This window comes from Apodemus sylvaticus, chromosome 9 (genome assembly GCF_947179515.1).
Source record: "Apodemus sylvaticus chromosome 9, mApoSyl1.1, whole genome shotgun sequence".
In the NCBI taxonomy this organism is placed as follows: domain Eukaryota; kingdom Metazoa; phylum Chordata; class Mammalia; order Rodentia; family Muridae; genus Apodemus; species Apodemus sylvaticus.
Window position 1 is genome coordinate 105,841,521 of NC_067480.1, and position 15,884 is coordinate 105,857,404.

At 47.6% G+C, this 15,884-nt stretch overlaps 1 protein-coding gene across 2 annotated transcripts in view; it reads right to left on the minus strand.

Annotated features, from left to right (window-relative positions):
- Uggt1 (UDP-glucose glycoprotein glucosyltransferase 1) overlaps positions 1-12,420 on the minus strand; it is a 104,968-nt gene extending 92,548 nt beyond the window's left edge. For both annotated transcript variants that reach the window (XM_052192940.1, XM_052192939.1), the window contains exons 1-2: positions 12,181-12,420; positions 3,057-3,192 (exon numbers count right to left, since the gene is read on the minus strand). In XM_052192940.1, the coding sequence (XP_052048900.1) occupies positions 3,057-3,192; positions 12,181-12,238 (194 nt within the window). In that variant the 5' untranslated portion in view covers positions 12,239-12,420. The remainder of the gene's footprint in view (positions 1-3,056; positions 3,193-12,180) is intronic.
- Between the last annotated feature and the right edge of the window lie 3,464 nt (positions 12,421-15,884).

Here is a 15,884-nt window from a genome sequence, read left to right on the forward strand (position 1 = left end):
GCACCGAGGTAAGCCACCTACAGCCCTAATCATGAATAACGTGAGTGATGTGCAAAGAACACATACCATTTCCTTATTGACAAATACCTTTAAAACATCGTAACACAAAGTTCTTCATCTACAGAAAACTAAGAAAAAAAACCCAAACATCCATGTTTCCATTGCTATTGTGGAGACTGGGGTGAGTGTAACACAGGACTGGAAGAATAAGGAAACTACTTGGGAGGGTCTGTTCTCAGTGCACGCGGCACCCTAACTCAGGTGCAAGTCCTCACCACCACCCTGCTCACAGCCACCCTGCTCAAAGTCACCCTGATCACAGCCACCCTGCTCACCACCACCCTGGTCACAGTCACCCTGCTCACAGTCACCCTGATCACAGTCACCCTGCTCACAGCCACCCTGCTCACAGTCACCCTGCTCACAGCCACCCTGCTCACAGTCACCCTGATCACAGCCACCCTGCTCACAGTCACCCTGATCACAGCCACCCTGCTCACCGCCACCCTGCTCACAGTCACCCTGCTCACAGTCACCCTGCTCACCGCCACCCTGCTCACAGTCACCCTGCTCACAGCCACCCTGATCACAGTCACCCTGATCACCGCCACCCTGCTCACCGCCACCCTGCTCACAGTCACCCTGCTCACAGTCACCCTGCTCACAGCCACCCTGCTCACAGCCACCCTGCTCACAGTCACCCTGCTCACAGCCACCCTGATCACAGCCACCCTGGTCACTGCCACCCTGCTCACAGTCACCCTGCTCACAGCCACCCTGCTCACAGTCACCCTGCTCACCACCACCCTGCTCACAGCCACCCTGATCACAGTCACCCTGCTCACAGTCACCCTGCTCACAGTCACCCTGCTCACAGTCACCCTGCTCACAGCCACCCTGCTCACAGTCACCCTGCTCACAGTCACCCTGCTCACAGCCACCCTGCTCATAGTCACCCTGCTCACAGCCACCCTGCTCACAGTCACCCTGCTCACAGCCACCCTGCTCACAGCCACCCTGATCACAGCCACCCTGCTCACAGTCACCCTGATCACAGCCACCCTGCTCACAGCCACCCTGCTCACAGCCACCCTGACTACAGCCACCCTGATCACAGCCACCCTGGTCACAGTCACCCTGCTCACAGTCACCCTGCTCACAGTCACCCTGATCAGTCACCCTGCTCACAGCCACCCTGATCACAGTCACCCTGCTCACAGTCACCCTGACTACAGCCACCCTGATCACAGCCACCCTGGTCACAGCCACCCTGCTCACAGCCACCCTGATCACAGCCACCCTGCTCACAGCCACCCTGCTCACAGTCACCCTGCTCACAGCCACCCTGCTCACAGCCACCCTGCTCACCACCACCCTGGTCACAGTCACCCTGATCACAGCCACCCTGATCACAGCCACCCTGCTCACAGCCACCCTGCTCACAGTCACCCTGCTCACAGTCACCCTGCTCACAGCCACCCTGCTCACAGCCACCCTGATCACAGTCACCCTGATCACAGTCACCCTGCTCACAGTCACCCTGCTCACAGTCACCCTGCTCACAGTCACCCTGATCACAGTCACCCTGCTCACAGTCACCCTGCTCACAGTCACCCTGCTCACAGTCACCCTGACTACAGCCACCCTGATCACAGCCACCCTGGTCACAGTCACCCTGCTCACAGTCACCCTGCTCACAGCCACCCTGCTCACAGCCACCCTGCTCACAGCCACCCTGATCACAGTCACCCTGCTCACAGTCACCCTGATCACAGTCACCCTGCTCACAGCCACCCTGATCACACCCACCCTGCTCACAGCCACCCTGATCACAGTCACCCTGATCACAGTCACCCTGATCACAGCCACCCTGCTCACAGCCACCCTGCTCACAGCCACCCTGCTCACAGTCACCCTGACTACAGCCACCCTGATCACAGCCACCCTGGTCACAGTCACCCTGCTCACCGCCACCCTGATCACAGTCACCCTGCTCACAGCCACCCTGCTCAGTCACCCTGCTCACAGCCACCCTGCTCACAGCCACCCTGCTCAGTCACCCTGATCACAGTCACCCTGGTCACAGCCACCCTGCTCACCACCACCCTGATCACAGTCACCCTGCTCACAGCCACCCTGCTCACAGTCACCTTGACTACAGCCACCCTGCTCACAGTCACCCTGCTCACAGCCATGATCCAAATAATGCAAACTGCTAGGAACTTGCTAAAGTCTTCATCTATGGAAAAAATAAAAGAGAGCTAGCTGGGCTTGGTGGCTCATGCCTATAATCCCAAAACTTGTTATTAGAAGACAGAGACAGGAGAATCACAAGTCTGAGGTTAGCCTAGTCTCTACATAGCAAGACTCTGTCCCTCATACACAGTGAGTGAGTGAGTGAGTGAGTGAGTGAGTGAGTGAGTGAATAGAGAAAGAGAATGTATTCCTACAAGCAACCTGACTGTCCTCCAGAATCTGTAAATCTGGTGGTAATCCCATTTTCTTAGACTAGTAGTCAATATAAATTCAAGTTGATTTGATTTATAACTCATTAATATCTCTATCATTCTATATTCTTTGGCCATTATACTATCTGACAATAAATGATTGCTGCTCTCAATTTTAATAATAATACTTGTTTACATGTTTCTAATAGTACCTATAGCTGCTCAAAACATTCAAGAGTTTTACTTCAATTAAACGTATATATCATTTCATGGGCAATCACTGAGCTAAAATTCCTTCACAATCTAAAACTATACACAGGAATGTTTTGGGTCCCTTAGGGCTAAGGAAGAAATCAAGATCTCTAACAGCCACATGCCCAGCTACATCCTCATGCACAGAGACAGTGTCAATCCACCATCAGAAACAGGAGGGAAGATGTCCCGAAAGCTGCCTAAGCAGCTGGCAGATGGGTCTGCTTCCTCGTGCACGGACGCACCGCAGAGCACAGGGTCACTGTCAGGGAGAGCTAACACGCAGATGAAGAGCGTCCGTTTGCTGCGGCGGCCTAGGTCTAGAGTACTCCATCAGGAGAAGACCATCCTCCTTACCTGGCTTCCAGCAGCAGTGGAGCAGAAAACCACTTTGTGGTAAGAGAGGTTGTAATGGCTTTTGAGTTGGCTTCTGCTAAGGAAAACAGGCACAGTAAGGCCAGTGCAATCAAGAGTCCCATGTTGTAACAGAGTCCTACAGAGGAAAAAAGAAGAGAAGGTATTGTTCAAATTCCACGAGGAAGCACAAAATATCAATACTTAGGGACACAAGACAATGGTGAAGGAGCAGAAACAAATACCTCTGAGACCAACATCACTTAACACCATGATGACCCACACCGAGGAAAGTGGGAAAGTCGAGGAATTAAAACTAGCTGGTTGGCTACAGCCCTTTCTGTAAGTGCACCACTTCCCCTCCTGAAAGGTGATGGTGGTCACATGCAGGGCATGCAACTCCCTAAAGTCTGAGGGTAAGCAGCGCTAAGACAGACTGTAAATGACTAGTAGTAATGGAGGCTAAATTGAACTCTCCAGTGTGGCAGTCAACCCCGCTACCTCAGAATGGGCACCGACTTGGAGACAGAGTGTTTACAAGGCGGTAACATTTTGGTCATCAGGACAGTAACCCAGTATCACTAGTGTTAAGAGAGGGAGAAAGAAATGTGAACAGACCCAGAGAGAGTGCCTGTGAGCAGAGAAGCAAACACTGGAGCTATACCACAAGTCAAGGAGTATCTGGGGCTCTGGGGCTATTAGAGACTAAAGGAGGCACGTGAAAGTCCTCCCTCGTACTTTCAGGGGGAATATGGTGCTGCCACACCTCAACTGAGAACTTTAGCAGAAAAACTGGAAGACAATCTAGAGATCTGCTAACAGAAGCTACCCAGTCTATGGCTCAGTTTCCATAGCTCTACTCTAGGAAACAATGTAGTACACTTCAAAAGTAACAACTCAAAGACTGGATCTGCCATCTGACATTCGGTAGTTTCTCATGTTATCGGCTCCCATCTACAAAGAATGGAATCCAAGTTCCTTGGGAAGTGGCACAGAGCCTCCCATTAGCAGCCTCTCCAAGCAAACTGACATCTGCATCCAGACAGCATCCAGACCACTGCACAAGATGTCTGCAGTCTCCAGTTTTTGAGTGACGTCATGAGACACCAGCCAACAGAACTTCCTAAATCAGATACCCCAGCCCCACTCCCAGTCCCACCCCAGCCCCGGGCTATACAGAGGTCAGCATCCTCCCTCTCTCTAACTGTGGCTCAGGACTGAAAGCCTTGCCTACCCTAGCATGCACATTCCTCACCAGTGCCTCACAAAGAAAAGTAAAAGCCAGGCCAGGGGACTCAGTCCTACAGTCTTAGCTGCTCAGGAAGCTGGACCAAAATCAGAATTTACTAGCCTAGGCAACAAAACAAAACAAACAAACAACAACAACAACAAAAAAGGCCAGGGTCTGCACACCTTTAATCCAGCACCCAGGAGGCAAAGGGAGGCGGATCTCTGTGAGTTCAAGGCTAGCCTGGCCTACAAAGCCAGTTCCAGAACAGCCAGAGCTGTTACACAGAGAAACAATGTTTCAAAAAACAAAACAACAAAAAAGGTAAGCATTTAACTGTGGGTGGGGCTGTGAGGATGAGAAGGTGGAAGTACTAAACAGTCTGTGCTAGGTTAGGCTAAGTCTGGCTACAGAGGGCTCTTCCTGGCCACACCCATTCCAGGTTAAAATCTCCTAATGGAGATAGACATAAAAGATATTGAGTGAGCTGGGTGTCCTGCATATGTTTAGGCCCGGCACTTGGGAGGCAGGGACAGTCAGATCTGAGTTCAAGGCCAGCCTGGTTCACAGAGTTCCAGGACAGCCAAGGCTACATGGAGAAATCCTTTCTCAAAAAGCCAAAGGGGGGGGGGGAGATATATACTAAGTGAGACACTGAGTGAGACAATTAGGATCTACTTTTTTTTTAACTGATATTATAATTAAGAGCCTACCTTAGAGCTGGAGAGATGGCTTAGTAGTTAAGAGCACTGACTGCTCTATTAGGGGTCCTGAGTTAAATTCCCAGCAACCACATGGTGGCTCACAACCATCTGTAATGGGATTCCATGCCATCTTCTAGTGTATCTGAAGACAGCTACAGTATACTCATATAAATAAAATAAATCTTAAAAAAAAAAAAAAGCCTACCTTATACAATGTACAAAAGACTAAAAAATAATTGAAACAAAATAAAGTATAGAAATACAAAGTATTTCTTTTAGAAGACTGGTAAGTTCAGGCCCAGCTACCTTTTCTATAAATAAACAAAAACCAAACAAACCCTAAACATTCCATGTGTTAATGAAGCACGCAGTCCTACATGGGACATCTTCATCAAATCCTCTCCTTAGGGTCAGGGAGCTTGGCAAAGGCTATAAGGGCCAGAGATGATGGCTGGCCCCTGGGGAAGGGCCCCCCAGACACAACAGAACTGATGCACATATGAACTCACAGAGAGCAGACATCGGGCCTGCACAGGTGCAGCACGGAGAGGGGGACATGGACGCAGGCTCCCATCCCTAACCAAGAAGCCACCTGCACCTGACACCCACTTGCAAAGGAAAAATGGAGCCTACCTGGGTAATTAACCACCCCAGGGCAGGCCCATGGCCAGTAGTAAATGACCAACACAATACAAACTCAACTGTGTTTCTGTAGATTTTGTATGTTTATATGTTTGTTTGTTTTCAATTGCTTTATTTGGGTCATCTTTGTCTTATTGGTCTTTTACTTGTGTGATTTGGTTTCCATTTTCCTTCATTTTTTAGGTTTTGCCTGTTGGGTGTACTTCTTGTTTTGGGGATTTTGTTTTGTTTGTTTTTTTAAAGACAGAAAAAAAGGGACAATGAGTTGGGTTAGGGTTAGGGGTTAGGATTAGGGTAAGGGTAAGAGTTAGGGTTAGGATTAGGGTTAGGGGTTAGGAGTTAGGGTTAGGGTTAGGGGTTAGGGTTAGGGTTAGGGTTAGGGGTTAGGGGTTAGGGTTAGGGGAGTTAGGGTTAGGGTTAGGGTTAGGGGTTAGGGGTTAGGGTTAGGGGTTGGGGTTAGGGTTAGGGTTAGGGGTTAGGGGTTAGGGGTTAGGGTTAGGGTTAGGGGTTAGTGTTAGGGGTTAGGGTTAGGGTTAGGGGTTAGGGGTTAGGGTTAGGGGGGTTAGGGTTAGGGGTTAGGGTTAGGGTTAGGGGTTAGGGTTAGGGGAGTTAGGGTTAGGGTTGGGGTATGTCTGTGGGTATAGTGTAACAGTAGACAGAGAACAAGGTAGGAAGGTAGGGAGAATCTGGGAGGAGTTAGGGAAAAGAAAAGAATAATCAAAATATACTATAGGAAAAAAATAATTTTCAACAAAAAGAGAAAAGAATGTGGCTACAGGTCTTACAAGGCAAACCTGGAATTACAGCACAGAGCTACAGTGATAAAGAGAGGCTGGTCCTGCCACACAGGCAGAGAGGCAGATCAGTGAACAGAGGCCCTGACACAAAATGATAACGTCACAAAGATCTAAAGACATACACTGGGGAAAAGAACTCAATGAACAGCACTGGAACACTGAGTTTCTGCCTGCAGAAGATGACATTAGATCACCTCTCATCTTGTACAAAAACCATTCAACCTGAGTTAAGGACCTTAACTTAAAACCTAAAACTTTGGGGCTGGAGAGGTGGCTCAGTAAGCTGGTGAGAGCACTGGCTGCTCTTCCAGAGGTCCTGAGTTCAAGTCCCAGCAACCACATGGTGGCTCACAACCATCTGTAATGGGATCCAATGGCCTCTTCTGGTGTGCACTAATAAATAAAAACGTAGAATTAATTAATTAAATTTTAAAAACAATTTAAATAAATAAATAAAGCCTGACACTCCTAGAAGAAAACAAGGGATACTGTTTGATACTGGGATAGGCAAGAGCTTTTTTAATAGAATACCAGTAGCACAGAAACTAACCCCAAGTACTGAATGAGACAAAACTAAAGACTTTCTATACAGCAACAGAAACAACCAACAGAGCAACCAGCTCAGAGAATGGGAGCTGGTCTCACCTATGCTTCAGACAAGGGAAGAATATCTAGAATTTACAAAGAACTGCAGAAATTCAGTAGAAGGAAATAACACCGCCAATCAACAAAGGGGCAAAAGCAAAATGAACAGACAGTTTTCAAAAGAAGAAATGCAAATGGTCAGTAAGTCTTTCTAAAAGTGTTCACTATCACTATCCATTAGGCAAATTAAAACTCCTTTAAGGTGACACCCAGTCAGGATGACTGTCAACAGACAAACTGACAACCAAGGCTGCGGAGATGTGGAGAGACAGAGGAATTCTTATTCCCTGTTGATGAGGACACAAATTAATACAGCTATTGTGGAGATAGCATTGGAGATTTCCCAATAAATTAAAAACAGAGCTACCATATGACCTAACTACCTCCTAGATAGATATCCAGAATAACCCCACACCCCGCATAGAGATGTGTGTCCCTCCATGTTTACTGTTGCTATCTGCTGCTATACTGAATACATCCAAAGATGGACTAGTTATCCATCAATACACAGAAAAAGAAATTTCTACATACACACACACACACACAAATACTATTTAGCTCTAAAGAAAAACAATCAAATTTTCAGGAAAATAGGTGGACTCAGATGTATAATATTAACTAAGGTCACTCAATTAGACAGGAAAAACCTGCATCGTCTCCCTAATATGCAAAGTCTAGCCAAAAAACTAGGGTCTATCTGTGAACAAATGCATGTGTGGGTATAGTGTAACAGTAGACTGAAAACAGGAAGGCTAAGCTTTGGGGTGAGATAGAACTCAATGCAGGGACAGGCAGGAGCAGTGACGGGGGTATAAAAGCCTCTCACGTGCATCTTGTTACCTGGTCTCTCTACACAATGACCAAAGGACCAAAGATTTGGAGGGGACCAGTCGCGTCTACTTTGTTCCACAGCATGACACTTGGCACATCAGTAGTCAGTCCACAGATGTGCTTTACAAAGGAAGCACCACCATCCCCATTTGAGAAATAAGACAAGGGAAGCCCAGAGCCGTATCTTTGAGATGCAGGAACTAAGTGGCACAGTTTAGAGTCTTGCTTTGTTCCACTGGTAGGTTTGTATGGTTCTAAAATGTCTTATTCAGTTACCCCAGCTGCTTGGAGCTAGGGTGCTTCCTGGGATTTTAGGAGCAGGCCCCTGTGCCTTACAGTGTCAGTGCCTACAGTGCTGTTATCCATTTCCCATCCGTTTTAGGGGAAGTGGTGCATTCTCTGCAGACTCAAACTGTGCAAACCACATCCTCTCAAAAACAAAGGCAGGGTCAGGTTTTTCTGAGTCAGGTGTGGGCCGAGTCCCTCTGATTTACAAAGCCCAGGAGCAAGCACACGACTGGTGCGAAGAGCACTTGGGGAGGAGTTACCGTACAGACCAGCAGGGAAAGAAACAGAGGGACGCCACAGCAGGTGGCTCCTAGTTTCTAGGAGACATTTCAAGGGGCACATCTGGAAGGCATTGGGGCAGGTATCTCAAGAGGTCTAATAGGAGAAAGAAGAGGACCCAGGGGACCTATAAAATACCCAAGCCAGCAGCAGCCGAGCAGACTGCTATGGCCTCTCCCATCCCAAAGGATTAAAGTGGTTATTGTGACTTTCCTCCAGACTTGGTCACTTAATGTCAAAAACTGAACCTGAAAATCCCCTTGACACAGACATTCTTGTTGTACACTAAGATCTCTATGAGTTCAAAGATAACCTGGGCTACATGGTATGTTCCAAGGCCAGCCATGGATACATGGTAAGACCCTATCTCAAAAACATTGCTTTAAAAGTAATTTAAAAGCCGGGCGGTGGTGGCGCACGCCTGTAATCCCAGCACTCTGGGAGGCAGAGGCAGGCGGATTTCTGAGTTCGAGGCCAGCCTGGTCTACAAAGTGAGTTCCAGGACAGCCAGGGCTACACAGAGAAACCCTGTCTCGAAAAAACCAAATCCAAATTTAATAAAGTAGAGAGTAAAGAAGACTCTTTTAATAGACAGACAGATAGATAGATAGATAGATAGATAGATAGATAGACAGATAGATAGATAAAAATATTTTTATTTTAAAGACTTATTTTTTTCTTATGTGTATTGGTGTTTTACTTGCCTGTAGATAATGTGTGCCGCATTTGTACCTGAAGCCTCTGGAGGCCAGAATAGGGGGTCAGGTCCCCCTAAAACTGAAGTTATGGACAGTTGTGAGCTGACATGTAGATGCTGGGAATCATGGATGGAAGAGACACCAGTGCTCTTAACCATTGAGCCATCCTTCCAGCCCCATTAGGAAGACTGTCAACAATGACCTCAGGTCTCCACACACCCGCGAATGCGCCTCCCAAACACACAAGAAAAAGCACACACAAAAAAAGATTAAGATTGTAAGAAGGAGATAAGTGAAAAGCTACATACCAAGAGGTAGTCTTGCAATATTTTAAAGATTTGTTAGTTTTACTAATACGTCTGTACGTGAGGCTGAATGAATTTATATACACCATGTGCATGCAGGTACCCAAACAGGCCAGAGAGCATTGGACCTCCATGAGCTAGAGTTCCGGGGGTTGTAAACTGTCTGTTGTGGGTGCAGAGAACAGAACTCAGGTTCCCTGCCAGAACAGTAAAGGCTCTTTCTCAACAGCTGCGCTGCGTCTCCTGTCCCACCCTGCAGTACTTTACAGAGAAAGCACACACCCTTGCTCAGTCAGCACCCACTGCTGCAGATAGGACCAAGATGAAAGAAAGAAAGAAAGGAAGGAAGGAAGGAAGGAAGGAAGGAAGGAAGGAAGGAAGAAAGAAAGAAAGAAAGAAAGAAAGCTACACAGTAAAGGTTTGCACACCTGACCCCACACTCCACCTCTCTTCAGTGATACTGGAAGGAAAGCGCGTCCCGAGAAATGGTGAAGACCCTCACTGAAGCACTCGCCTGAGAATGTTTTCCTCCATCTTGTAAGTCCCACTAGCACTCTAACCCTAGTGGTCCTATTGTGCTGCTTATGAAGATAAATATTCCGAGTTGACAGGAACTGATAGGGCAGTGCTGGCCAGCGTGGCGGACACCAGCAAGCACTCTAACAAGTTCTAGGCCCGAGTTCATTAGCAGCCACCCATGAGCTCCTAGAGCATTCCAACTAAAGCTCGCTGGCAGATCCACAATAAAATATTTAAAACTACAAGTGGCAGGTGTGTGTGGCAAATGCTTTCACTTTCCGGAAAGCAGAGCAGGCACCATGATTCTAAAGTTGCCACCAACCTCCTCCTTTGCCTTTCAAAAGAAGGTTCTTGTCATGACCTATGCTGCCCTCTACCTTGATATGTAGCCAGGGACAAACTTGAACTCCAAATCCTACTGCCGCTACCTCCCTCCCAAGTGCCGGGGCTACGGGAGGGCAGCTGTACAGCTGCTTCGTGCTTTGTAACCTAAGGAAAAGCTAAAGAACTCTTAAAAAAAAAAGGGGGGCAAAAGAAAAATCTACAACTGCAAGTCTAAAGACTGAGTTCAATGTGAGTGTGTGTGTGTGTGTGTGTGTGTGTGTGTGTAGCAAACAAACTAAGGTAACGGGAAACATCCAATCTAAGTGAGAAGAAATGAACTAAACTTGGTATTTCCTAATAGCTCTTCTCTGTGAAACATTTGATTTCCACTCCAATGAATTACTATTCATATGAATGCAAAGGATTGGATCCCGGCAGAGACGGTCTAACTAAGGTGTCTCCATAGCTCCATCTATTCCCCAAGAGTTAAATGCACACTAAGATACCCTGCTACTATACAAAGTATTGCTTACCTCTTTTAATAAAGTTTTGGGTCAGGGAGATGGCTCTGTGGATAAAGGCAATTGCTACAAAGCCTGAAAACTTGAGTTCAATCCCCAGACCCCCACAGTGGAAGGACAGAAGCCTCTTCTAAAGTTGTCCTCTGGTCTCTACAACACACGACATATTCATATTCTCTCTCGCTCTCTCGCGCTCTCTCTCTCTCTCTCGCTCTCTCGCTCTCGCTCTCGCTCTCGCTCTCTCTCCTCTCTTGATATAGACAGACAGATCTGTGTCTCCCTGTGATATCTAGATCTCTCTCCCTTTCTCTTCCTCCCTCAAGAAAGCAAAGAAGAAAGTTTTAGCAAGATGGCTCTGTGGGCAAAGGCTCTTGCCATTCAAGCCTGCGGGACTGATCCCTGGGAGTTTGATCCCTGGAAGCCACACAGAGGTGGATGGAGAAAACTAACTCCACTAAGCTGTCCTGTGCACACAGAACAAAATCTAAGTAAAGCAAAATCAAATTTTTTATTTAAGAAAGAAAAAGTTTCAGCTAAGTTTACCAAAAGCAAGTCAAGTGGAAAGACTACGATATGTTCCAGTTTTGTTGTTAACTAGCTTTTTAAAATGTCTCCAAGCAGGTCCAGTGGTGGCCAGAATTCCAAGGATAGCCTGGGATTATGAGACCCTATGTCCAAAGGGGTCGGGGAAGCAACAGATATGAATGTCTTCATGCGTTTGGCAGTGTTCAAGGTATTTTACTAGAAAATAAAGAACCTTATACTACAATAAGCTTGCAAGTGCACAGATGTTTCCAAGGCACGGCAAGGATAAGATCACAGGTCTCAGAACAAACGAAACACGCTCCCCATCTCAAAGCTGGCAACAAATGCAGAACAAGAAAGATTTCAGCCCAGCAGCAAGAAGAGCTCACGACCACAATGTGTAGGAGATGCACGCAGATCACAAGCTAAAAGTGAAGTGAACCGTCCAATTTCACGCCAAGAGATCTTATCACCCACTGATGCATCACCAGAAAACAGAAACCTATAAAAACACCAACTTGTTTCTCCAGAGTTATGCAAAATGCTGGTTCTCAACCTACTTAGGGTCAGACTTGGTCTAAAGTCCTGGGGGCGCTTCCTCCTCCTACACTGCAAACGGGGTCAGGACTGCTGGAGTGAGCCCACCGCCACTCGCAAAGAACAGAAGACCGCGGAGACAACTTGAGGTGCTCGCGGAGAGGACACTGGAGGGAAAACCGAGTCAGAGTACAAGAGGAAGCCCAAGGTGACTCGGACTCACGGTCGCCTCCCGCACTGGCCCCTCTCCTGTTTCCGAGGCCTCCCCACGCTACCCGAGGTACCTGTCACCCGCCGCGCAGCCGCGGCATCCGCAGCGCTCGCATCCCCCCGGCCGCACATGCCCGGGCCGCGCTTCGTCCACTCTGGTGCCTGCAACGACGCCTGGGCAGGGCGGGGCAGCGGCGATCGCCGCGACAGCTGCGCCAGTGAGAAGCCGACACGCGCCTTTCCCGCCGCTCCTCACAAGCCGGTTTCTCAAAGCAATAACCCAGTTGCCAGCTGCCCCTACACTTCCGCTTCCTAGAGGCGAAGGCAAGACGACTTCCGGCTATCGAGTGCTGGCGGGAGTTTGCCAGAGAGTCCTACAGAGGCCAAGAAACCGGCACAAGCCCCGCCCCTCTTTCCGGCCCCTCCCCTCTCCTGGTCGATCCTGCCAGCCTCTAAGATCTTCGAAGACCTAGTCCAGTGGGAGAGTGCCCGAAGGTGCTGGCAAGTAATTATTGCAACCTTCTTCACCCTGTTTTTATGATTTTATTCCTCTCAAGTTAAATAAACATACACTATTAAACTCAGGAGGCAAAAAATAGAAGGATCTCTGTGAGTTCAAGAACCTTTCTCAAAAGGAAGAAAAAGTTATTTTGAGTATGTGATTTTGGTTAATGCAGAAACTGGTCAAACTGGCTGAGACTACGTGATCTCATCTCTGAATAAAACACCTATATCACCACCTTCTCCAAGACCCAAGCAGCATCAGGGGAAGAGAAAACAGAAAAGACAAGTAAAGGTTCTTGCTGCTAAGCTGGAAACCTAAGATTAATTCCCAGAATACACCAAAAAGGCCAGGTACAAGCTGGGGAGATGACTCAGTGGATAAAATATTTGCTGCCCAGCTGTGAAGACTACAGTTCAGATCTCCAGGACCCTTGTAGAAATTGTAATAGCTACCTGCAATCCCAGCTCTCAGGAGGCAGAGACGATTCCTCTGGCAAGGAATTCTTGAGCTCAAGAATCCTACCTCAGTAAATATGTGGGGAGAGAATAAGTAGTGTCAACTGTGTTCGTACACAGACACAGACATGCATACGTACATATATGCACACACAGACATAAATGCACGTACACACACTAGCCAAGTAAACTCTGGACATAAAGACAGGCAGAGCCAGGCAGTGGTGGTGCACGCCTTTAGTCCCAGCACTTGGGAGGCAGAGGCAGGCAGATTTCTGAGTTCGAGGCCAGTCTGGTCTACAGAGTGAGTTCCAGGATAGCCAGGGCTACACAGAGAAACCCTGTCTTTGGGGCTTACTGGCCAGCAGGCTACCTGCAGAATGAGTGTGTTGCAGACTAGTGAGAGACACTCTCAGAAAACCAAACTGGACAGTGTCCTGAGAATTGACAGCTGAGGCTGACCTCTAGCTTGCACACCCATGTGCACACATGTGTGCCAACCTGGCACCCACGCAGAGGAGAAAGAGAACACAAGCACTGATGGTTATTCTGTATCTATTTATCCGCCAGCTTTTGGAGAGGCACATTTGTCCTCTGAAATCAGTTCTCTTGTAGGTTTTTATTTTTATTATCTGTTTCATGTGCCTCTTATAGGTAGAACAGAAACAATAAGTCTACAACTTGGAACACTTGAGGTGAGTTAGTGGCAGAATTCAGGTCTCTTCATGAGCAGCACTGTGCAATAGAAATAGTGTCAGCCAGGGAAGGTGACAGCAGGTGACAGCAGGTGACAGCAGGTGACGTGGCTCAGCAGGAAAGGTTCCTGCCAAGAAGTCTAGGGACTGGAGTTGAATACTCATGGGAGAAAAAGAACCAACTTCCGGAAGTTGTCCTGTCTTCTGATCAGCACACGAATACCAAGCCACTAATACACCTACACACACATACCACAAACAAATAAATGTAAAGTGTGAGCCCCACAGCAATTTCATTTCTCCTTGTTAGCAGTACAGCTCCTAATGATGGTGATTAAACCCATGATTTCATGCATCCACTGTATGTGCTTTTCCACTGAGTCATTATGCCCAAGCCCTCATGCAATTTGAAATACTCAAGGAGCTGGCAGAGATGGGTCAGCAGCTGAGAGCACTTGTTGTTCTTGCAGAAGGCCCACACTCAGTTCCCAGCACCCACACGGTAGCTCATACCCATCCTTAATTCCGGTTCCAGGGGACCTGGCAGCCTCTTCTGGCCTCTGCAGGCACCAGGCATGTATATGGTCCACATGCATGCAGGCAGGCAAAACCGTCTTAGTCAGGGTTCCCTGAAGTCGCAGACCGTATGGGTAGTCTCTATGTAGTAAGGGAATGTGTTGATGACTTACAGCCTGCAGTCCAACTCCCCGACACTGGTCAGCTGTGAATAAAAGTCCAAGGATCCAGTAGTTGCTCAGTCCCACAAGACAAGCAGGCGAAGAAGAGGGAGTCTCTCTTCTTCCAATGTTCCTATGTAGGCCTCCAGCAGAAGGTGTGGCACATATTAAAGGTGTGTGTCACCATGCCTGGATGTGGGACATGCTTTGTCCCAGATGACCTTGAACTCAGAGACCTCCTAGAGGAAGGAGCCGGGAGGGCGTGGCCCAAGAGCGCCGCCCAGCTGGGTCCAGGGCACCAGAAGGTAGAACTCAGAATTTAGTAAATAGCAACTTGGAATTATCGGCAGGAGGTAAATTCAGTCAGCAGTGGAGGTTAGACAGTGGCCCAGTTATTGTGCTACATGAGGCATATTTAAAATATTAAGGCTGCCTGTGTGTCTTTCATTCGGGGACATAAACCATTGGGGCGGATAGCGGAACATGCCACCTGGATTTATTGTTTATTAAGGTAGGATCAAGTCACTCAATGTTATAGCATGGAGTGGGGAAGAGATCATAGGTCCCTACCCTAGCTGAGGAGCTTTTAACAGTAGATTGCATGTGGGGGAAGGGAGAATCAGTTTTCTTTAAGGGTGTGGATCTTAGTCGGTTGACCATGTCCTAGTACGCATCCCCACAGTATGGGTATATGGGTGGTACAAAATGAAGTTAGTGAGTTATTAAAAGAAAAAAAAAACACAAAAAGTCATCAAGAGAGGGCAGGGGCTAGGCAGGGGGTCTGGGAGGAATAGAGGTAAATACAATGAGAATACACTGTGAATATATGAAGTTCTCAAAGAATTAATAAAAGTATTACATGCGGTCTCAGATAGGATGTCCATTGCTGTGAAAAGATACCATGTCTGAGACAATGCTTACAAAGAAAAATGTTTAATTAAGGCTGGCTTACAGATTCAGAGGGTTAGTCCATTACGATCATGGCAGGAAGCAGGGCAGCATGCAGGCATGGTGCTGGCGGAGCTGAGAGTTCTACATCTTGATTCAAAGGCAGCCAGAAGACTGGCTGTGTTTTATGTTAGGCATAGATTAAGCATTTAAGATCTCGAAGCCCCGCCTCCACAGTGACACACCTCCACCAATAAGGCCACACTTCCTAATAGCACCACTCCCTATCCAAACACATGAATCTATGGGGACCATACTTATTCAAACCACCACATTCGTGTATATAAAGTCTGGTGTGTAGCAGGCAGACACAGGAGGATCCTTGAAATCACGGACCAGCCACTTTAGACTAATGGTGAGCTTTAGGTCCCAGTGAGATATCCTGTCTCAAAATTCAAGGTAGATAGCTTCTAAGAACAACAAAGTTTGACCTCTGGCTTCTACATGCACACATACACACATACACACCTGACCAATAGTGAACAAGCACATAAAGTA